The following is a 21,569-nucleotide window of genomic DNA, read 5'->3' as shown; positions in this document are numbered from 1 at the left end:
TCCTGTGTGCCCTATATGTCCATTGAGTGCCATGTATTTCATGTTCCCCATATGTCCCATAGGCCCCAGGGACCCTGTGTGCCCATTGTGCCTCCATGTGTCCCGTGTGGCTCTCTGGCCCAATCTTGCCCCATCACCCAGCCATTATCTACCAGACAGGCAGATGGCAATCAAGGGCATGGTGAGGTCAGGACCTGCCGAGACGCCGTAAAGCCGCCTCCAGGACTCCTGGGCACTGTGGGCCATGACGACTAAGCGGCCTGGGCCTGTGGGAGCAGCACCGTACTATCCCCCAGAAGGCGGGTGGGTGGCAGGCTGTCTAGGTGTGGACAGCCCTGGCTAATGGCCAGGGGGTGAACACACACACCAATACCAGCCCTGTTCTAGAGCTTGAGGCCTAATTGGGGACAAGACATGGGCCGCTGTGGACAGCCCCAAACCACAGCCACTGCATGTCCAGACAGGATGTGCAGGCTGTTCTAGGGGAAGAAGAGACAAGGGTCTTGGCCAAGGGGAGACTCGGCCTCTCCTGGAGGAGGTCAGTACTTTGGACATGGGTGCAGGAGAGGCCCATGAGGGGAAGAAGGTGCAGGGTGGAGAGGAGATGGGGCAGCAGGAGGGAGGGGAAGCACCTATACCAGCAACCAGAGCCCAGCTGGTCCCAGTACTGCTTTAGCTGGCTCCAGGTCCCCTCAGTGAGTGTGGCCTTGAGTCTGTGCTTGGGGCTGTGTGCCTGGTGGGCCAGTCAGCAGGGTGGAGCAAGAGGGCCTCATTGGGACCAAGATCCCAGGGTCCCAGCTTTTCAGCCTCCTCTAGGAGGGGACCTCAGCTGCTGTATCACCCTTTCTTTCCTGTCAGCCCTGGAGGAAGCTGCATCTACACTCAGACAGCTCTCCTGGGGTGTGCTGCATCACAGGCCTCCTTCTGGAAGGCGATGAAAAGGACAGGCTGTCATGTGCCTCTGCTGCTCCCTGGAGCCCAGCATCCAGTTTGTGGGGTCAGACAGTCAGAGGAGAGGGGGGTCAGTGGCTCCTAACAAAGGTGTCCGAGGCCAACTGCTTCTAAAGGGGTAACTTCAGCCCAAGTTACATTCTCCCCTTGAGTGATTGCTTGTGGAGACTTCTGCTTGCCTGGCCCTGCCACAGCTTTAAGCTCAGGAGACCGACCTCTTTCATAGAGGAATGGTCTAGAACACAGCCCCACCTGGTAAAGGAGCCTGGTGACAGGGGAGAGCGAGACAGGTGCAGGACTCAGCCCTGATGACCAGCCGTCAGGACACTGGCCAGCAGGTAATTCTTGCCAGCTCGAAAAGCTCATAGTGACTTGGGGAGCAGTAGGGACTGTGACAGTGATGGTGGCCGGGCACCAATGTCTAAATGGCTCTTCATGACCTTCCAGTGGCTGTGTGAGGCTCAGGGGCTGAGAGCACATACAGGGGCACAAGGAAGGCTGTGGGGAAGGCTGCGGAATGCCAAGAACCAGCAACCTGGAGAATGGCCACCACATGGGGACTGCAGAACTGTGGGGCTTTACCCCAAGGGTATCCCAAAGACCACTCCAAAGGCCACCATGGCCACCTCTGGGCACCAGAACAGACCCCATTCAGACCAGCCCCAGCCAGGGAGGCCGGAGAGGTACCCAGCCTACCGGCCTCAGCAGACTCCATCTCAGGACCAGGAAGGAGGTGAAAGACACCAACACCCAGAAAACTTGTGCCTGAGTTTATCACGGGGGACCAGATGCAGGTCAAGAACTTGCTCTGGGAGAGGCAGACACAGGCCAGGAGTAAGGGGCACAGGTTGAGGAGCCTCCCGTGTACTGTGGAGGCACTGTGCTCATGGGAGGAACAGAAGGATCTGGTCCTCCTGGTGACTGCTGGTGGCAGAGACCAAAAGGGGAGAGGGCCTGGGCAGGACAGCTGCCCCATGGCACTCCTCCTGGCTGCTGTGTCCTCTTCGTGGGTGATCATCTTCACTCTGAGCTGGAGCTGCCTGGGGACAGATGCACATCTGCAGGCCTCATGCAAAGGAAAGTTGCAGTGACTCGACACCAGCCATCCGCTTTTAATATTTACAGAATGAAACCCACTGGTCCAGGCTGCTATAGAGGCTTTGAAACATTTTATTTAAATTTTTTTGAAAGACAGCAATAATTTATGCCATGAACCAAACGAGAGTACTGACAAGTGTTTTCTAGCCAAGCCCAACATTGCAAAGGCCCCACCTCCCTCCCAGCCCCTGCCCCCAACTCTGCCACCGCTGGGGGTGGCCCTGCCTTGGAAAGGTAACAGCAGAGCTGAGGCCAAGACCCCAAGCAGGAAGAGGCCTCAGAACAGCCCGGCAGTCACTGCAAGTGGCCAGGGTGTTGGGATTTCTTCCTGGTCATTATCCAAGGGAAACGACAACCAACCACAGGAACCCTGGAAAACACTGAGGATGGCCTGGGGCATGGCCACCTTCGTCCCGTGCTCACAACCGAAAGCCCACAGTTCACCTTGGCTCCTACATTTGCCCCATCTCTCCTTCCCTCCCCAGCTTGATCCCACAACTGTTTATTTTTGATCGTTTTTTTAAAAAATATAATTTTGTAAATGTTCCATAAAAATACTATTGTTCCTAGTCAAACACAGGTATTGCAATATGAAGAGTAACTGCTTTGTCTTTGCTCTATAAAATGTGAAAAGGTTATCACACTGGATAATATAGAAAAATGCCAGAATTTCTAGGTATCACAAAGCCAGTACCAGGTGTGCGGGGGGAAGTGTTGCCGACGCTGGTGGCCGGTCGGGTGTATCGCTGGGGCTCCCCCTCCATACGGGGAGGACATCATGGCTTTGAGAGAGACAGACTGCCGACCGCTCTCAGTCTCAACAGGCCAGCCCTGCGAGGGCCACCTGCTCGGCCCGAAGCACCGAAGAAACCAGCCATGCTTGGCCAGGAGCACAGGCAGCTGTCCTCTGATGGTGAGGGGACAGCAGTCTCCTGGGCCCTGGCAATCTTGGGGACTGCCTCGCCTCCTGCAATGATGGAGGCCTCACCTGGCCCAAAAGGCGCATTCCAATGCAGGCGCTGGACCACAGAGAGCCAGCACAGTCCTGTCCCTCGAGGCGGAAAGGCTTGGTCCTGGTGGCTGGGCTGTGCCTTCAGTTCTCAGAGAGAGATAGGGCCAGGGCGGCCTGGAAGGCGGCTTCCTCATCGATGCTATAGTCCTGGAAGACAGGAAGTGGACATGGGCTGGGGGACAAGAGGGCCCAGACAAGCCCAGCTGTGCCAGTGGACTCTCAGGGCCGCCTCCTCTGTCGGCTCACCCCAAACAGAACAGTGCTACCACTTCTAGTCTCCTAGACCGAGGCCCTGACCGAGGCCCTGCACAGTAATGGGGTCATCCGTGTTTGTGGCAACAGCTCTGTGGGAGGTTAAAGGCTGCCCGCATGTGGGACCGCTGTCTGGCTTCTCCCAATTTCTCTGCTTCCCTGAGGGCAGCATGGGGCCTCTGCAGCCGCCCAGCAGACACCCCGCCCAGCAGAACCCTGCCCAGCAGAACCCTGCCCAGCAGGCCTGTGGGAGGGGTGGAACTCAGAGCCTTTCACCTCTGAAAACACGGGTTCGGAGATGAGCGGGAAAGCCAGAGAGCTCCAAACCTCTAGCCATGGGGACCCGAGGGTCAGATAGGAACACAAGTGATTATCCCCCACTACCTGACACCCCCCGCCACCGGCCCAGGTGCCTGGAGGCTGGCGGGGACAGGAAGACAAGGCTGGGTGAGGAGGGGCCGAGCAGGAGGAAGAGCCTGAAGAGGGTCTGTCGGCCTGGGGCAGGCGCAATTCCGACCCACACGGGTGGGAGAGGGAGAGGAGAGGTTTAAGGTGGTGAAGTCCCTCTGGTTTTTCTCCAACAAGCACCCAAGGGCAGCCCATCACCCACCATGGAACTCTGTCCTGGCAGGGAGCCGGTGCCTCTGTAACAGCCACCATACCTGTGGCTGCCTCTCCCAGAGATGCTCCCCCATGTGTAGAGAGCTCTCTGGTAAGGGACCCTGCAGAACCAAGGGGCCCTCACGGACTGCTCTGCGCAGATGCTGAAGCTCTGTAGTGGCCACGCAGACCTGACTGCCATCAGCACCCAAACCACAGGTGGCTCCCACAGAAACCCAGGGAGGCCTTTGTGTGTCCAGTTCCCTTTGAGCTGCAAGCCTGAGGCTGGTTAAGGGTGGGAAATTGGGGCAGGGGACGGGTGGGGGAGGGGGACAAGAGACGTACCACGAAGGTGTCGTAGGAGAACTTGTGCCGGTGGAGCAGGTGCTGCAAGAAGTTGGCGCTCTTGTAGCTGGGGTCACCCCAGGGCATCGCCGAGCAGATGGGGCACACCTGGAACAGGGGGCGCTGGGGTGAAGCTGCCAGAGTGGGCAGTGGGCCCCCACCCAGGGGTCCCAGGAAGGCACTTTGGGTGGACAGTGGGGCTTGGGCACCCGGGTGGGCTGGCTGTGGATGCTCACCACGCGGTTGGGGTCACTGCGGTGGTTGTCCACGCAGTGCTTCACCAGCTCCTGCTGGTCCAGGTTGCGGGCGCCGCAGTAAGGGCAGGTGAAGGTGGACCTGTTGGGGACAGCGCTGGGGAGGGAGGAGTGAGCGGTGGCTGGGCCAAGTACTGCCCACCTTCTTGCAGCCTGGCCCTGCATGCCCCCGCCAAGGGTGTGTTCTGCCCTCCCCTCCATGAACCCTGGGTGGCCAGCAGGAAGGAGACTCAGCCAGAGTCTTGAAGACCTTGGCCAAGGTGAGGTCCTCTGCCCTGCCCCCCTCTACATCCCCCTACAACTGCTCTGGAGCTACTTGTGCCTTGTAAAGTCCTGGTCCCTCTCCTTCCCTGACATGGACGGGCAAGCAGGGGGAGGATGGGCCATGTGCCCTGAGGAAGCATCTGTCCAGCCCCAGCCTTTCTGGGGACCGCCCTCGCCTGCTGGGAGGTGACGCATGGCCTGGCACGGGACCTCTTTGGGTTCTGTTCCTGCAGGGTGGTGAGACCTCTATAGAGGGGATGCAGAGCCACTCCCAGCTTCTCAGGGCAGAGCAGTGCTTCCCCCACCTAGTGATGCAGACCAGAAGCTGCCCCCACAACAGACAGGGATTCTGAGGACCCCCGGCAGGGCAGCTTACCTGGGAATGGGCTGGGACGTAGGCACCACAGGGACAAACTTGGGACAGTTGGCCATCTGCTCCTGGACCTTCATGCAGGAGGAAATATGCACTCTCATCTTGGCCAGCGTCACCTAGAAGGAGAGGCAGGGCGGGGGTCAGGCAGTGGGGGAGTGGGGGCAAATCTCAGGCTCCAGAGGATCAGAGGACCGCCAGCAAGCCGGGCCAGTCCTGCTCTTGCCATTCATGGCCCAGCAGCATGCGTAAGCGGGTCCTGGGGGCCTCTCTCCGGGGCCCAGTGTCCCTGCTGGAGAAGAAACGCTGATGGCTGGAGATAGACTTGAGACCCCAGGGAAGCACTGCTGTGGTTGCACAGGGGGCCGGTGTCAGTCAGCAGCCCCTGGATGGGAGCATGCCCCAGCTGGGTTCCCTGGGGAGGTACAGAAGGGCAGGTACAAACCCTGAGGGAACAGGAAACACATTCATTTAAGGAAAATATACCTCACAACAGGAACCAACAGACAAAATCCTTTTAGACAGTTGAACGTCTGACAAAACTCCTTACCAAAAGGAACCAAACCAAACACAGCACAACCTTCTCCTTGGCCACCTGAGTCATGAGCTCTGGCCCAGGGGAGACCCAGCTCAGAGAAGGGCAAGGGGGAGGGGAGCGCCAACTCCCTCGGGCAGGTGGGGAATCTTGGTCAACCAGATTGGGCACCACCCTCCTGCCATGTCATGAATGCCAAGAGGCTGGGGATAAACATGTCACAAACAGGAGGCTAGTTCACAGAACTGAGGAAGCAGCAAGGGAGGGTGAGTGGGGGACAACTGCCTCCATGAGCACAGGGTACAGTCCCTGAGTGTCCAGGGTAACAGGAAAATGGCTTCCCGATGCTGGCTCTGCCCAGGGCTGCTTCATATACGAAACTATAGGAGGGGAGAAGCCTGGGGGAGGGGTGCACTGAGCTTGAAGGAAGCCCCAGCAGCCCGAGGTCCTTGGGGCAGCCTCAGTTCAGACCTTCGACCTTTAGGGTAAAGCAACCAGGGGCTGCTTTCCGTTGTGATAAGTTGGTAGAACTTGTTCACCAGAGAGATGGCAAAGTCTTAAAATATAAATTCCAAAACAGTTCTGAGTCCAGTACGCCGGGAGGCAGGACCTCTCCGTCCTGGGGCAGCAGTGGATTTAGGGAGGCTGGCTCCTGGGTCAGGATGGTAAAGGCAGGCCAGGGTGGGTGACAGAGGCTGCTGATGCATTCCACTCTGCCTGTGGCCCCCAGCTGCCCTCCTCTTCCCTATGTCCAACTGCAGTGGGTGGATCACTGGAGTGTCGAGGCCGCATCTGGGGTGGGTTTTGGCTCAGCCCCAGTGTCCCTGAATCAGCTGCAATGCACACAAGTGACCCAGAGCCTGAGCCAGGCAGTGGGGTGGGGGATTGCGACATGTGACACACAGCAGGGCCAAGGGGAAGCAGGGCTCAGCGTTGTGGGGGAGGGGCTGAGCAGAGCCTTCAGGTCCTCAGCAGGAAAGGGAAGAGCCCAGTTCCACTGCTGGAGGACAGAACCAGGGCCCCAAGTACCAGACCAAAGCCCCCTCCCGGCCCAGGAAGCCCCTCAGGGTGGGGTACCTTCTTGTTGCAGCCCCGGCAGGGTGCCTTGTAGGAGGAGAGCTGCTTCTCCACATGGGTGGCCTTGTCCACCTTCTTGGGGTCAAAGGGCAGGCGGCACAGCGGGCACAGAGGGGATGGCACCTGCAGGCATGGCTGGAGGCACTCCCCGCAGAACCTGCAGGGGGCAGGGGGCAGGGGGCATGGGCTCCAGCACACATGGGGCAGCAACTCTCTGCTGCCAACTGTGTATTTCTTGGAGACAGTCACTTCTGAGCCCGAGTCCCACTGGCTAGACGGGCACCATCTGGCTAAAGGGTTCCCTCCCAGCCGTGGGCTCTTGGGATGCTCTGCCATATCTTGGAGCCAGGCAGACCTACAGCTGTGGCTCTATAGGACCTGTGCTGACCCCAAGGCCCTGGTCCCAGCAAGAGCTCTGGCTACAGTAGGAGGCTGGGGCTCAGCCTTACAGTCTCACCGCCACCTAGCGATAACAAAACCTCAGGGGGCTCAGAGGACACAGAGACAGCACAGGGGACCCTGGAGACCATCTACCCACTAAGCTCTGGGGAGTAAAATCACTGACAATGGCAGGAGAGGAAACTGCAGGGCCCCAGGGGCCCAGGACTCATTGGACGGATCAGGGTGAAAGCTGGCAGGTGAGCAACACCAGTCTTGGGACAGAGCCCATTCCCCAGGCAGGAAGGGTTCCTGCTAGGCCTTAATGGATAGACGCGCATTGACAGAAGGGGCTGTGCTCGGGCTCCTGACTGCCCGGCAATGACGCTCCCAGCCCTGGGCACGTATTTGGGCACCAGAGGCTCCCTGCAACCCTGAATTCTAGGCACTTGTCCCAGGAGATGCCACATCCCGTGTACGCTGCATGTGCAGTGAGCCCTCCTTCCCTGTGCCCCTCAGCTGGAATTTATAACCACCCCCATGTTGCAGAAGAGTATGCCATTCATTCGGGGACAAACTTGGTCAGCAGGGGAGAGAGAGAGAAGGCGCTTGATCACAGGACCACCTTGGTCCAGCTTCATAGGAAGTGCTGTGGGGAACCACACAGCTGCGACATGGAACCTGGAACTGGAGCCTCCACAGCCCCAGAAGAGCACATGCTAAGCCCCATCATGGCAGCTGGGTTCAGATGCATGAGAAAGGTAGTAATCCTGCAGACTGCAATGAATCTGCAAGAAACCAAGGTATGTGCTCCTCTACTCCCACCTGTGTGCATGAAGCAGGCTGGGCCATGGTGGGCAGAAGCCGTATGGGACACAGGGATTGAGAATATTCCTGAGTGTACAGAGGACTCAGCTAAGCTAAGGGGTCAGAATTCCCTTTGCCATCAGACTTTCACCTCCTTCTCAGGAAAAGGCAGCCAAAAGGGATCCAGAGTTCCTCCTACTGCTCAACCCCAGGCCCTCCTCCTACACGCTGGCTTCCAGTGCTGCTACCACCTGGCTGGTCACCACTCAAATTAATGAATTAACCTTGGCACACAAGAGAAGGCTTGACTAGGCCTGACACCTGAGGCCATCAGAGAGTGTTCTGACAACCCCTGTCTTAAAGAGGAAGGTCAGCCCACTTGTTACGTCCTGCACCTGGCGAGAGCTTGCCAGGTATCACAGCAGACGTGCAAAGAAGACACCACACACCCACCCCTGGTGCTCTGGTGAGGATTCCAAAGCTGTCCCTCTCACCTGTCCCAGGATCTGCTTAGCCTAATCCCCGGGGGAAGCTGCTTACTTCGCCCAGTCTCTGGAGGAAAGTGCTGGCTAGGTGGTCACAATGGGGAGGCTGCAGGAAATCCACATATGAGTGTTCACATAGCACCAGTTACAAGAGCCAAGAGGAAAGAACCCCATGTCCATTGATGGGTGACGGACACACAGATCTCGGCTTATCCCTGTGATGGACTACATAACTCAGCCATAACACAGTGTGTGCTGACAGATGTGACCACTTGGAGGAACCTTGAAAACGTCATGCTTAGTGAAAGAAACTTGTCACAAAGGACCACGTAGTGTGTGATTCTATTTACGTGAACTGTCCAGAACAGGCAAATCCACAGAAAGCAGGTTAGTGGTTGTGGGGGGTGGGAATTTAGGGTGTGACTTTTTGGGGTGATGAGAATGTTGTAATATTGGTTGTGGTGATGGTTGCTCAGTGCTGTGGATATACTATGAACCACTGAACGGTACATTTTAAATGAGGAAATTGTATCTTGATAAAACTGTAAAAACACATGCAGAAGGACACAGGGCCACACGTTGGGACAAGCCGTCACCACATCATCAGCAGAAGGCAGGACCCAGTGCAGGCCTCAAGAGGAGCAGCTCTCTGACAAGAGATGCACAGGATGTTGGGGTGGAGGGCGCCCCGCTGTCCTCCAATGGGAGGCAGAGAAGCTTTGGAAATCTTGGGAAGGCATACACAGCCCCCTGCCTGACCCCCGGACTTACCCACCAGCCCCGCAGCACTGCCTGTCTTCGTGTCATGGTCCCTGAGGAGCTGGAGGCAGAACCGGGTGTCCACGAGGTGGCCAAGTTCATGGCCTAATTTCCGGCATCATCACTGTGGTGTGCTGAGAGCCACAGTAGACTAACAGTGCCTGCTTCTCTCACAAGAGGTTCCTGCCAGCATCTGCCCGAGGGGCTGGTGTAGGGCAGCTTGGCAGCTGAGGGGTCTGCTCGTCCCTCCCAAGCCCATGGGCACAGCTGGAGTAGCTTGACAGCTACTGCATGGACCCCAGGCTGTAGCGGTAGCACCAATGTATCTCACTCCCACCCTGGCTTCTTGCGCACGCATACGTACATCAGGGTAGGCCAATGTTTCAGAGACCCAGGATGGCAAGCAGGCCAGGCCCCAAGCACCTGGAGCTGTCCTGAGCCCAGAGGCTGACTTCCAAAGCCTTTTCCGGGTGGTCACTCTCTCACTCACTCACGTCCTGGCCCGTCTGACTTGGCTCACCCACACACAAATCCAGGTGAGCTGCCTGTGGGCCCAAGCCTCCATGCGCCTGTCCAAGGTTTGTGCTCTCCAGAGTGACAGAAACTCCTGGGTCCTCTGGGATCCTGCCTACAGAAGCCAGCTCATTGGCCTGGGTGCAGCCGGGCAAAGGAGTGTAAAGGCTCAGCAGTCCCCAGGGTCTGCGGTGGCTATTACAAGAATACAAGTGGTGGTGAGGGGGCAATGCTGAAGGGGGTTGGGACTACTGAAGGTGGTAGGGGAGAGTGGCTACAAGGCTGGCTTGGCCTGACTACCTGAGCTCAAATCCTGGCTTTGCTGTGACATTTGGGAACTTTACTCGGCCTCTCTGTGTGTCGTTTTCCTTGTACAAAAGGAATAATGGCAGTATCTGCCTCACTGAGCTGTGGCATGCAGAGAGTACTCAGAAAACATCTATTATTATCATTTCCTATGGTTCCCATTAAACATGAGCTTTTAAATTTTTCTATGACCTCTGTTCATGAACAACCTGCATGTGGGGATACTTAGATACAGTGACAAATGTGACAGCACTGACAAAAGGGATGAAAGAAGAGTTATAAAGGCTGGAGGTAGCCTGGGCTGAACCCTGCCCCAAACACAGGCCCTTGGGGGATGGTCCATCAGAGGGTTAGAAACAGCGGTACAGCTTTTGGTTCTGGCTATGGCTCACTATCCAGGATATCCCTCAAATGTGACAGAAAACCAGCTTCCGCTGGGGTCCCTGGGGAGTTCCTGAGAGCTCTTCCACAAGTTCCACTGAGAGGGGTCCTGCTCAAAACCCTATGACTCCTTCTGTCTGGGTGCTGGAGCAGGGGTACCTGCTCCAGATAGGGCTGCTCTCACCACCAGAAAATCTATTTTGTGGAAGGAAACTGCTTACATTCAGATAGCTATGGAAGGAAATAACCAGACCACCAGCAAAGTTTTAAAAGGAAAGGCGGAACCTTTAAAACTGTATTCATCTGCACACGTCTTCACAACACCAGGCAAGAAACTTAGGGAAAGTAAGAGGCAGAGACAGAATAACCAGGAAAACAAGCCAGTAGGGAAAGCCAGGGAGAAAGTATTTTTAAGGCAGAAGCTGTAGAAGTTCATGCAGGACTAGCCTTAGATGTAGGAGGAGATGGGTCAGGTTCTGCCATGAAAAGCATGGGAGGAGGGGCATTTATAGACGATGTTTCACAACGATTCTATGTAGTTCTGTATTCTGAAAACCACTTCAATAAGTCTTTAAGAAAAGACTTACTTGGAAAAAAAGAAAGAAGAAATACATATTTGTACAGACTTGGAGACTGGAAACACTGCGGCCCATGGCTGGGTGAGTGTTAGTGCCAAGGGGGCATCACCCAAAGCCTAGGAAAGTCTTTCTAAATATTAGGACCAGGATAAGCCTTACAGTTCTCTCAATGACAGACTGAAAGATGCAGAACACATCTTAAAACACCCACTAGTATGTTCTTATAAGAAACAAGTCCTGTTCAGAGGCTGCCCCTGTCAAAATGTCACAAGCAGCATGAAAAAGTAAGGTGCAGTATCCTTCAAAACCAGTCCGCAGTGCTTTCTTGTGCTGCTTGACATGGGAGATGGGGGGTAGGAAAGGAAAGTGAAGGCTTCCTGGATCCTGACACTGTCCCTGCCACCTCCCTGGGTGACAAGCAGACACTCGCCCACCCAGTAGTTCCAGCTCCCCTTTTGTATCAAGAGCCTCCCAAATCAGCTATCTTTGTTTGCAAATATTCTAGGCCTCCTAACAGCCAGAGTATACCTCAGCCCCTTTTTTGAGTGAAAGCCCCACCTCCTCAGCAGCTCTACTGGCAGCCAAGCCCTCCAGCCCCCTCTCCCCATCTTGCTGATTTTACTCAAGAGCTGTATTCAGTCTCGTGGGAGAGTCAGAGAGCAGAGATACCCTGATCTCAGCTCTCTCCCAACAAGGCTGGCAGCTGCAAGAAGATTTGAGTGCAGCTGTCAGCTGGGAGGAGAGCCACATCCTCAGGTTTCTGTTCCTGAAACACCCTGCAGGAGCCCACTGTGGGCCCTGGTGCAATTAGAAACTCTAGCAAGGTGCTTGGCGACTGGTCCCCCGAGGACCAGCCTGCTTGACTGCTCCCTGATGGATGTAACCCAAGTTCTTCATCAAAACAAAACAGCACCAGACCCCAGGCAAGCCGCTCTCCTAACTTTAGGGAACTTCTCAACAGTCTAGACAAGCAGACAGCGGGTCCGAAAGAGTTGACAGCAAGAGCCACAAGACATTTATTTACAACCGCCCACTCAGTCTTCACAGGACCAAATCCAAGGCGACTGGCGCAGAGGTCGCACCTGCTGCCCTCTGAATACCCGGGGAGGCTTGCTGAGGACATAAACACTCCCGGAGATCCGGGACCCCGAGACCGGGCAGTGCTGCAGGTCGCCCCCGTGTGCCAAGAGGGTGGTCGGGTCGAGTGCGCGGGGCTGGCGATCAGGAGGCTGGGCTGAGGCAGATGAACGCGCCCCGGAGGCAGGGCCAGCGCTGCACAGGGAGCCCCCGCTCCCCCGCCCCCGAGTCCTCCGCGCGCGGGGCTCCCAGGCTGCGCCGAGCTGCCGTAGGCCTCGGGCCCCTCACGGCCGGGCGCGGACCCCTCCCCGTGGCAGAGCCCGGGCCCCGCGGCCGCCTGGAGGCCGGAGCACTCACGTGTGGCCGCAGCTGCCGATGGCCACAGGCCGGTGGTAGACCTCCAGGCAGATGGGGCAGCTGTACTGCGCCTCCAGGCCGCTGTCACCGCCCGCGGGCCCGCCCGGCGGCTGCCGCTGCTGAGCCGAGGCCACCAGGCTGCGGAACATCGCCATCCCGGGGCCAGGCCCGCCGCCGCCGCCGCCACCGCTGTCCCGGCCGGCCCGGCCCGGCCCGGCCCGCGCGTCACGGCCGCGACGGCGCCGCGCTGACGTCATAGGGAGCGCCCCGCCCTCGGCTCGGGCGACGGCGCGCGCGTGACGTCATCAGAGCGCGTCCCCACGCTGGTCCCTTCGCTGTCTGTCGCGCGATCCAGCACCGGTATGTGCCAGGTGGGTGAGGAGTTCGGTGAGCCAGCGCCCGAGGAGCTGCCGCGGCCGCGGTCTGGGTAAGAACTGGGCGCCGCACCCGCCTTTCCGGTTTCCGGCGACCCTGGCCGGCGGCGAACCCGGACCCGAGAGCCGGGCCGCGCTTTGCTGCCAGTCCCAGCCGCCGCGCTCCGGGAAGCTCAGAGACCGCTGAGGCCGGGCCCAGGAGTCCTGGGGTCCCGGGTAGGGGCTGGACCTCGGTCCGCAGCACCTGGGGAGTGCCTGTCAAGCTGGTGGTGACCATCCCAGGGAGGGGCTTTCTCCACTCGCTCGCACCTCAGATTCTTGCAGCCAGTGGGACTGCTCCAGCGCTGATCATGCTGTCTTTACTAGAAGAGGAAATCGGCCTCCCTGCTGCTTCCACCCACTGGCTCCACGTCTCCCCTCTAGGGCCACACAGCAAGTTGTCTCTGCCAGCCCTGCAGAGATTGAGAGGTGGCCTTTATGTGCCTTCTGAGCCGGCTTTAACAAACTGAAATCCTCTAGGGCCCTTTTTTTTTTTTTTTTGGTAGTTTGGATAAGACACAAGCCCTGGTTTGTGTGTGTACAGCCTCCCACTTGACCTCTTCCATACACCAGCTTGGGGTGAGAAACAGGACACTGACTTTCCGAAGCCTGCTGGGAAGCGGGTGTATAATCTGTGGTCTTGCTCTCTCCCCCGTCCCATGTCTCCAAAGCCGTGAGCTGAAGTGTATGAAGTGCAAGGACGTCCTGCCTGTGGTGGTGATCCGAGCAGGAGATGCCTTCTGCAGGTGAGGCCTGGAGGTGGGTAGAAGACCCTGGCAAATAGTCTTGCTTAGCAGCCAAGATTGCCTTCATTTCTGTGGCTTTATTTCTTGCATTTTAAAGCATTTAATAATTTTACTTTTGCTTCTAACATTGCTCCTGGAGACTGGCACTGGTGGGGAAGTATTGGTTTCTTGTGTGGGTACCATTCTCCCAGCATCCAACCGCGGATCAGGTGGCAGGAAGGTATGTGATGGAGCTTATGGGGAGAGTTGGCAATGAGAGTGCATGAGGTGTAGGCAGGATGAACATTTTAGGGCAGTTGGAACACATCTAGGAGCAGTTTGGAGCATCCTGGGATCTCGGACAGGTGCTCTGTGCAATGCCTGTTTTACTTGTGAGTGATAGGAGGATGGAAGGCAGGTCCAGCCTTTCTCCAGTTCTGCGGGTGGGGAGTGTCATTTGCAGAAGAGCAGAGACTTATTCCCAGAAGAGCCTGGGCACCAGCATGTTGTTTTTTCTGAAACTCTCTTGTGGCCCCGTCACATAGTCCTCAAATCTTAACTCTTCTATAATCACTTTTACTAGATTCATAGCTCCAAGAGGGCAGGGCTGGTCTCGCATTTTATCCCTATTAATTCCTGGTGGCGTTGCATGCTTTGTCTATCAAATGAACATTATTGAATGAGTGACGGGCTCACATCTTTAGATTAGTTTCCAAGAGTTTGGACTCTGCTTTCTAAAATGTTGCAAAAAAGAAACTGAAGGGACTGAGTAAATTGTTTTTTAAAAACTTTCTTGTCTAACCATCTTTTGGGAGTGTAGTAGACTTGGTATGTGCTTAGTAGAATGAGGTGTGTGCCACCAGGAAATACATTTTAAGTAAAGAAGCCACTGCTTTAATCACTTCAGAGCATCTAAAAATGATGGTCATTCCAATCTGCTTAGAGAACTCCCTGAGAAGGGGAAGAGAGGCTGCAGTAGCTCTAGGCAGGACCAGCAGGGCTCCTTCTGGGCCCAGAGCCCCCTCTCCTACTTGCTCAGTCACAGGAAAAGTTGCGAAGCTGACTTTCCAGGTTGTAGGTTTTGGCAATCTAGACTTTGAGCTGGTTTCCTCAATGATTCTGAGGATCAGCATGTGTGGGAAACCCTGGCCTAACCCAGAGGGGGAATGTTCTTTTGGGAGCCTAGTGGGGCAGGGAGGACATGGAGTGGAGCAGCCACAGAGTGCTTCCCCCGCGCTCCCCCAACCATACACACACACTGAGCAGACAAAGTCAAGCATCTGTGTCTGGTCGGGGAGCCCCATCACACCCCAACCTTCTTGAGAGTCACTTCTTGTTGCTGGTCACCTGGGGTCCCTAGAGCTCCACATTTTGCTGTTAAACATTGAGTTGAGTTACCATCCTCAAAGGACCTGTGGGGTGTTTGGTCAGCCCCTCATAAGTGGGGATTGCTGTGGACACCAGGATGTCTGAGCAAGAAGAAGGGAGCAGACAGGAGGCACAGCCTCAGGTGTGGGGCAGCTCTTGGGGGAGCATTGCCCTCTGCTTGGGATACTGCTCTTCACCCTGACTGTGTTCTGGGGTTGCCAGGGGAGCTTTAAAATGCAGATGCTTGGGTCTTGTCCTGACATACTCTGATGTAGTTGGCCAGAGTGATTCTAATGTGCAAAGTTAACAATCTCTGATCTAGTGAGCCTGAGAACCAGCCAAAAATTTTATCAAGAACACAGATTCCCAGGACCTGCCCTGGAAGTTCTGATCTATAGGTTTGGGGAAGAGCTCAAGACTCGATGTTTGCTGGGGCTTTTTGGGCATTTCTGTTCTGGGTGGGATCAGTGTGCTAGAGAGAGGCCTTCGTGGAGCTTCAGGGTGCTGGGCCTCTGCAGCCCAGTCAGTGCTTTCCCCTTCACCCCAAGAGATGGTGCTTCTCCTCATGGTGGTCTCGGAAGGGGTCATCAACTCTGTTTAGGGGAGGATGGGGTATTCTGGCCCTGCACATGCTTGGGTCCATCCATTCCGCCAGCTGGGCCTTTCTGAGTGTCTGCAGGTGGCACCCAGGCTCCTGTCCCCTCAGCCGTTGGTTCACACTGGTAAGGATTGTGGGGACAACTCAGGTGGGCCTCCCCATGTGGTATGAGGCTCATCCCGGCAGCCATAGCCAGCAAGAACCCCTTTACGCCAGCCTCTTGGTGGAGCCTCAATGTCAAGATGCTGGTTTTAAAGATGGAAGTTGGTACAAGAGGGAAAAGGTAACTAAGCAAGCATCAGGCTGCTGACCTGTGGGGCCAGCGTGAACGTGGAGGGTGGGTGGCCTGGGCAGTGTAGCTGCAGCCAGTGGTGGTTTGTGTTGCAGAGACTGTTTTAAGGTGTTCTATGTCCACAAGTTCAGAGCTGTGCTTGGGAAGAACCGATTGATCTTTCCGGGAGAGAAGGTAGAGTATGGGGTCATTTCTATGTGGGATCTCCAGCTGGACAGCCCATACCCCCAGGCCCTGATTCTCTGCCCCTACCACCCTTCCCACAGATGGCTTGTCCCAGCTACATCCCACCAACCTCTCCCGCTGCCCTGCACCTTGGCTCTGAATATAGATCCATGGGGATGTCCATGGCAGTGGTCAGGGGGTGGGCAAGCTCACGTTGGAGATGCGGTAACCTCTAATAATGTTCCTTTTTTTCAGGTGCTCCTGGCATGGTCTGGGGGGCCTTCATCCAGCTCCATGGTCTGGCAGGTCCTTGAGGTGCGTCTCCACTCTGTCCTCCTGGGCCCAGGTTGCTGCCCCACCATGTTTGAGGGTGGGGGGTCAGCACTGAGGGGCTCTTGCTTGGAGATAGAGAGAATAGTCCACCCCGAACTGGGAATCTTGGAAGGTTCTCGGATGTTTACGTAAAAGGTGCACAAGCTGGAAGCTGCATCCAGAGTACCCAGCCACACATGGACCTTCCACACTCCTTGCGAGGGGTGCAGACTGGAGGGACTGGTGACGAGTCTGAGGCTATGGAGGGGTCTGTGCCCCAGCATGGTACATCTGCTCTCCCTTCATAGTCCCCTAAACCTGACCAGGTGTTGTGAGATAAGCGCCTACTCCCCCAGTTATTCGTCCAGCACCTGGCCCCACTCTTCTCTCTGAGCAGCGGTGACTCACTTTTATCCTGTTGCCCCTTTCCATGCTGAGCAGTCGGAGGGGCTTGGGTAGGGGGCATGGCAGGCCATGTAGAACCAGCTGCTTCTCAGGGCATTGCCAGGAGCAGGGACAGATTGGGGAGGGCAGTTTTACAAGGGGGAGTACAGATGTTCAGACTGGGCTGCTTTGAAGTGAGTCAGGATATACGGCCTCCCCGTGCAGCCTGTCTATTACAGATGGGAGTCACCACCCCTTCCCAGAGGGTACTCAGTCCAGATAGAGAATGGTGTCTGCAGGGAAACTGTCCTGTGGCTTCTGGCCGTGGTCTGAGGCCTTGTCCCTACCCCTCTCCAGGGTCTGAGTCGAGATTCTGCCAAAAGACTGCGTTTTGTGCCAGGGGTCGTGTACATCGATGGTATGTGTGGCCATTTCTCCTCCCTAACCCGGGCCACTTTGGGTGGGCCCCCTGAAACAGCTGGCGCGGTGCTCACACCAAGGTCCTGGTGGGGCATTCCTCTGGAGGCAGAGTGCACATGTCCAATAACAGCGGTCCCCAACCTTTTTGGCACCAGGGACTGGTTTTGTGGAAGACAGTTTTTCCATGGACCTGGGTGGGGGTATGGCAGGAGGATGGTTTCAGGATGATTCAAGTGCACTACATTTATTGTACACTTTATTATTACTACTACATTGTAACATGTAATGAAATAAAATACAACTCACCATAATGTAGAATCAGATGCCACCAGATGCAGCTGTACAATTGAAGTACATCAACTCGCTACTATAAAGCCTGCCACCAGATGCAGCTTGTCACTTGCCACTTACTGATATGGTTTTGATATGAGTCTGCAAGTACTTGATTTATTATGGTCTCTGTGCATTCAAACCTTTCTGCTAATGTTAATTTGTATTTGCAGCCTCTCCCCAGCGCTAGTATCACTGCCTCAGCTTCACCTCAGATCGTCAGGCATTAGATTCTCATAAGGAGCGTGCAACCTAGCTCCTTCACATACACAGTTCGCAAAAAGGTTCACGCTCCTGTGAGCTCACCTCCTCCTGTGCAGCCGGTTCCTAACAGGCCATGGACTGGTATCAGTCTGCAGCCTGGGGGTTGAGGATTCCTACAATAACAAACTCTACCACTGTTGTCTTAAGTCAGGCCTTCATCAGAGAGTCTGGTGGGATCGCCTACCTGGTCTTTTCTGTGAGTTGTCACTGAGTGAGACAGGCAATTCACTGTCCAAGGAGCTGGGATGCTAATCTGCTCTGCCCCTCCCCTTCCTTCCTCTCAGCCACTGCAGAGAACCCACTGCTCATTCTGAAAATGCTCCTCCAAAGAGGTCTGCAACATGTGGTTTCTACAGAAACTACCACCTCGAAGGATTTCTCCCATGATGTTGACCGTGTCGTGCCTGCCTGGGACTCTTCTCCTATAAGCCATGACTCCTTTTTGTTTGCCTGTTTCAGAGGGAGCAGTCTGTGGACAGAGTCCAGAGGATAGAGCCAAAACCCTGGCTGAAGTGAAGCTGATCCTGCAGACCGTTGGCTTCCCCTGGCACATTGTTGCTTTAGAAGAGGTGGGTAGACCTGTCTCTAAAAAAGGCCACTGGAGGTGCCTTCTGGAGTGTCCACAAGGAATGTACCTACTTGTTGGGGCTAGCCTGTGGTCCTCTTGCCTGCACCTTTCCCCCTTCCCGTCCCCCCGTCCCAGTATGTACAGAGCTGGGCATGGGCATCATACGATCTCCTCCACCCTACCTACCCTGCAAGGTGTTCAGTCTGCCGCCATCCGTGCTACGCTACTTTGCCCAGGAGCCTGTGGGGACCAAAGGAGCCTACAAGGTAGCCGTGGACAGTTTCCTCCAGCAGCAGCATGCACCAGCCCAGGGGGAGGAGCAGCAGAGCCAGCCTGGCACCCAGGACCCCCAGAGCCCAGCTGGGCCACCCACAGCTGCCCAGACTGAGGCTCTGTCCAGACTGTTTGACTCAGTGAAGACGCTGACAGCCAAGGAAGAGCTTCTGCAGACCCTGCGGTGAGCCCTCCTGCCCGCTGTGTCTTGGCCCTGCCCACCTGGGCCTGAAACCCCCTCTAAGGTCCCTTGCCCTGCTCTGCAGGACCCATTTGATCCTGCATGTGGCCCGGACCCACGGCTACTCCAAGGTGATGACGGGAGACAGCTGCACCCGCCTGGCTATCAAGCTCATGACTAGCCTAGCACTGGGGAGAGGAGCCTTCCTGGCCTGGGACACGGTACTCTGGGGCAGGCTGCCCAGGGGCCCCTCCTACCCTTACCCCTCAGGACTCTTCACTTGAAAGTAGTGTCATGTGAATCAGTCTTGGGGTCTCTCTAGTGGAGGGGGAAGTGTCACCCTCTGGCTGGCAGGGAAGGAGGGGGTCTATAAGCCTGTCTGCTAGGTGCAGTGAGGAACATTCTCCACACACCTCCCACCCAGGGCTTCTCAGACGAGCGACATGGCGACGTGGTGGTGGTGCGGCCCATGCGTGACCACACGCTAAAGGAGGTCGCCTTCTACAACCGCCTGTTTGGTGTCCCGTCCGTCTTCACACCGGCTATTGACACCAAGGTGAGCTACAGGGACAGGGCAGAGGTTGCTGGCATACCTCTGGCAGCCCAAGCTGTCCATACCAGCCCTCTGGCTTCAGTGCCTACCACTTGGTGCCATAGTGGAGTTCCTCTGTCCCCAGCATTTTTGGAGCATATCCAGGGCATCCTTTGAGTTGGAGGACATGCTGGTGCCCCTGTCCCTGGGAAGGCAAAGTGCCCAGCTGGGGGGTCATGGACATGGGGGAGGGGATGATGGGGGGCAAGATGACCTTTGTCAGGGACACACAAGTTTTTTTTTAACATAATTTAAATTTTAATAATGTCTGTTTAGCAACAGGGACACTTTAGAAGTGTGTGCCCTGGCTTACTCCATTCCCAGCATGGCAGATTGTCAAGGGCTGACAGCATGGAGAAACCCATGGCCCCTATTCCAGGTGGCCCCTTGACCAGGCCTGGAGCCTGCCTTGCCTCTCTGTATCGGAGCCACTCCTGTAGCCCCCCATATGATTGTCCCTAGGCCTCCGAAAAGGCCAGCATCCACCGGCTGATGGAAGCCTTTATGCTCAGGCTGCAGGCCCAGTTCCCCTCCACAGTCAGCACTGTGTACAGGTGTGTGTGTATGCCTGGGGTAGGGGTGGGAGCGGTGGGCACTGAGCTTACCACCCCAGGGCATGGGCAAGGCCTCAGCCAACCGATGATGCCTCTGTGCCCTGTCTTCATGCCCCCAGAACGAGTGAGAAGCTGGTCAAGGCCCCCAGGGACAGTGGCGCTGCTGGTCCCCTAGGCCCTCGCTGCCTGCTCTGCATGTGCACTCTGGACATCGATACTGCTGGTCTGTGCTGTCTCCTTAGGGTGCTTGGGTGGAGGGAGAGGGGCACCAGTAAGTGGGTGTTGGGGTTCAACAGCCCCTGAGGTGCCCTCAGCTCATTTCTGCTTTCAGATAGTGCCACAGCTTTTGGAGCACAGACCTCACATCTCTCCCAGACGCAGCCCCCAACCTCACCAGCTGAGACACCCACAGCACCCTGCTGTTCTGCAGGGGTGGGCAGGACCCAGGGCTGTTGCCAGGGGGCTGGGCCCTGTGGGAGGTGAGTCCCTTCCCTGACCCATCCCACCCCATGGCTGGTCCCTTGCAGCTACACAGAGGGTGGTGGTACAACCTGGGACCAAGCCCTTGGGCAGGGCACACAGGTCTAGCTCTGCTCTCACAGGAAGGACCCCCGAGGCCATGTCATCGAGCAGCTGTGTTACGGCTGCCGTGTGAATATGAAAGATTTGGTGAGTAGGCGCCTGCCCTGTGTTGGTGATAGGGGAAGCCATCTCACTCTTGGGGGTGAGGGGGCGGGTGGGCACTGGCTCAGCTTAGTGCCCCGCAGCCGTTCGCCCATGCTGGCTTTCCGTTGCAGCCTTCCCTGGACCCCCTGCCACCCTACATCCTGGCCGAGGCCCAGCTCCGCAGCCAGAGGTACCAGTGCCTACTGTGCTGGGGGTGTCCTTGGAGGGGGGCCTCTGGGCATGAGTACCTTCAGGCTAATTTCCACTGTGTGGGTTCCCCCAGGGCCTGGGTCTCACAGGAGATCCAGGAGTATCTCATTGATGACAGCGATGACGAGGTGCACACTGGTGAGAGTTGAGCCTGAGGATGCACACCCAGGGTCACCCTGCTGGGACCTCTGCCATGCAAGGACAGGCAGGCAGCATGTGATTGTCCATTTGTATAAATAAAAATGTTTTTAATTAGAAAAATCTACAGTACACGTGGGGGAGGGAGGGCTGGGCCCCCTGGCCCAGTGTGGCTGGCTGTGGGCTACACTGGGCCCAGCAGGGACGACGGGAAAGGACAGCAGTCCTGTGCTGGGCCACAGAGGGGCCACAGCTTCCTTCTGACAGCAGCATCAGGGTTCAGTGGGCCAGGAGGACATGTCACAGCTGGTGGCCTTAGACTGGGGTATCTGCTCTGGTGGCCCGAGGAGTACCACCCTCCTGCCTGCTGGGCTGGCTCCTTTATTCACGGTGCACGAGGAGCCCAGCTCCTACTCCTTCTCGCGAGTCCACTTGATCATGGTCTCCGGTGAGCGGTACAGGAAGATGAGTTTGGCATATAGCTCCTCTTCCAGCTCTAGCTCCCGTGTCTCCCGCACCAGGAAGATGTCCTGGCAGAGCTTGAGGATGCGGTCCACACATGGCAGCTCCTCGAACATGATGGAGTGTGAGATCTCACCAAAGAAGTCACGCACAAGCTTGCCAATGACCAGCACAAAGGACACGTAGAGCCCCATGATCCTGTCAGGCAGGGGCGGATGAGTCCTGGGGACTGTTGCCCACAGCCACCCCCCAGGC

At 56.5% G+C, this 21,569-nt stretch overlaps 3 protein-coding genes across 10 annotated transcripts in view; 1 reads left to right on the top strand and 2 right to left on the bottom strand.

The window, feature by feature from the left end:
- Positions 1-2,103: 2,103 nt before the first annotated feature.
- RNF166 (ring finger protein 166) lies at positions 2,104-12,642 on the bottom strand. 4 transcript variants are annotated; one of them, XM_039888670.1, is made up of 6 exons: positions 12,400-12,642; positions 6,759-6,915; positions 5,153-5,265; positions 4,495-4,609; positions 4,259-4,366; positions 2,104-3,208 (listed from the first exon to the last, which is right to left on the bottom strand). In XM_039888670.1, the coding sequence occupies exons 1-6, from the start codon at positions 12,552-12,554 to the stop codon at positions 3,143-3,145; spliced, it is 714 nt and encodes a 237-aa protein (XP_039744604.1). In that variant the 5' UTR covers positions 12,555-12,642; the 3' UTR covers positions 2,104-3,142. The 4 variants fall into 4 exon arrangements, with proteins under 4 accessions (XP_039744604.1, XP_039744605.1, XP_039744607.1 ...); XM_039888671.1 differs by having other exon boundaries at positions 4,495-4,594; positions 12,400-12,627; XM_039888673.1 differs by lacking the exon at positions 12,400-12,642 and adding an exon at positions 12,048-12,088 and having other exon boundaries at positions 4,495-4,594.
- A 29-nt stretch (positions 12,643-12,671) lies between these two features.
- Positions 12,672-20,969, top strand: CTU2 (cytosolic thiouridylase subunit 2). Of its 5 annotated transcripts, none has more exons than XM_039888666.1 (15): positions 12,672-12,826; positions 13,484-13,558; positions 15,891-15,969; positions 16,216-16,275; positions 17,014-17,074; positions 18,130-18,239; positions 18,475-18,695; positions 18,778-18,913; positions 19,117-19,248; positions 19,747-19,838; positions 19,958-20,061; positions 20,170-20,317; positions 20,441-20,507; positions 20,636-20,694; positions 20,788-20,969. In XM_039888666.1, the coding sequence occupies exons 1-15, from the start codon at positions 12,762-12,764 to the stop codon at positions 20,861-20,863; spliced, it is 1,485 nt and encodes a 494-aa protein (XP_039744600.1). In that variant the 5' UTR covers positions 12,672-12,761; the 3' UTR covers positions 20,864-20,969. The 5 variants fall into 5 exon arrangements, with proteins under 5 accessions (XP_039744600.1, XP_039744599.1, XP_039744602.1 ...); XM_039888665.1 differs by having other exon boundaries at positions 18,433-18,695; XM_039888668.1 differs by having other exon boundaries at positions 13,484-13,571; positions 18,433-18,695.
- Positions 20,935-21,569, bottom strand: part of PIEZO1 (piezo type mechanosensitive ion channel component 1 (Er blood group)) — a 62,564-nt gene continuing 61,929 nt past the window's right edge. The window contains exon 51 of the mRNA XM_039888664.1: positions 20,935-21,512. Within this exon, the coding sequence (XP_039744598.1) occupies positions 21,263-21,512 (250 nt within the window). The 3' untranslated portion in view covers positions 20,935-21,262. The remainder of the gene's footprint in view (positions 21,513-21,569) is intronic.

This window comes from Pteropus medius, unplaced genomic scaffold, assembly GCF_902729225.1.
Source record: "Pteropus medius unplaced genomic scaffold, Ma_sr-lr_union100, whole genome shotgun sequence".
NCBI classification, from domain to species: domain Eukaryota; kingdom Metazoa; phylum Chordata; class Mammalia; order Chiroptera; family Pteropodidae; genus Pteropus; species Pteropus medius.
The sequence above is the reverse complement of the archived record's forward strand: the minus strand, read 5'-3'. Positions and strand labels throughout refer to the sequence as shown.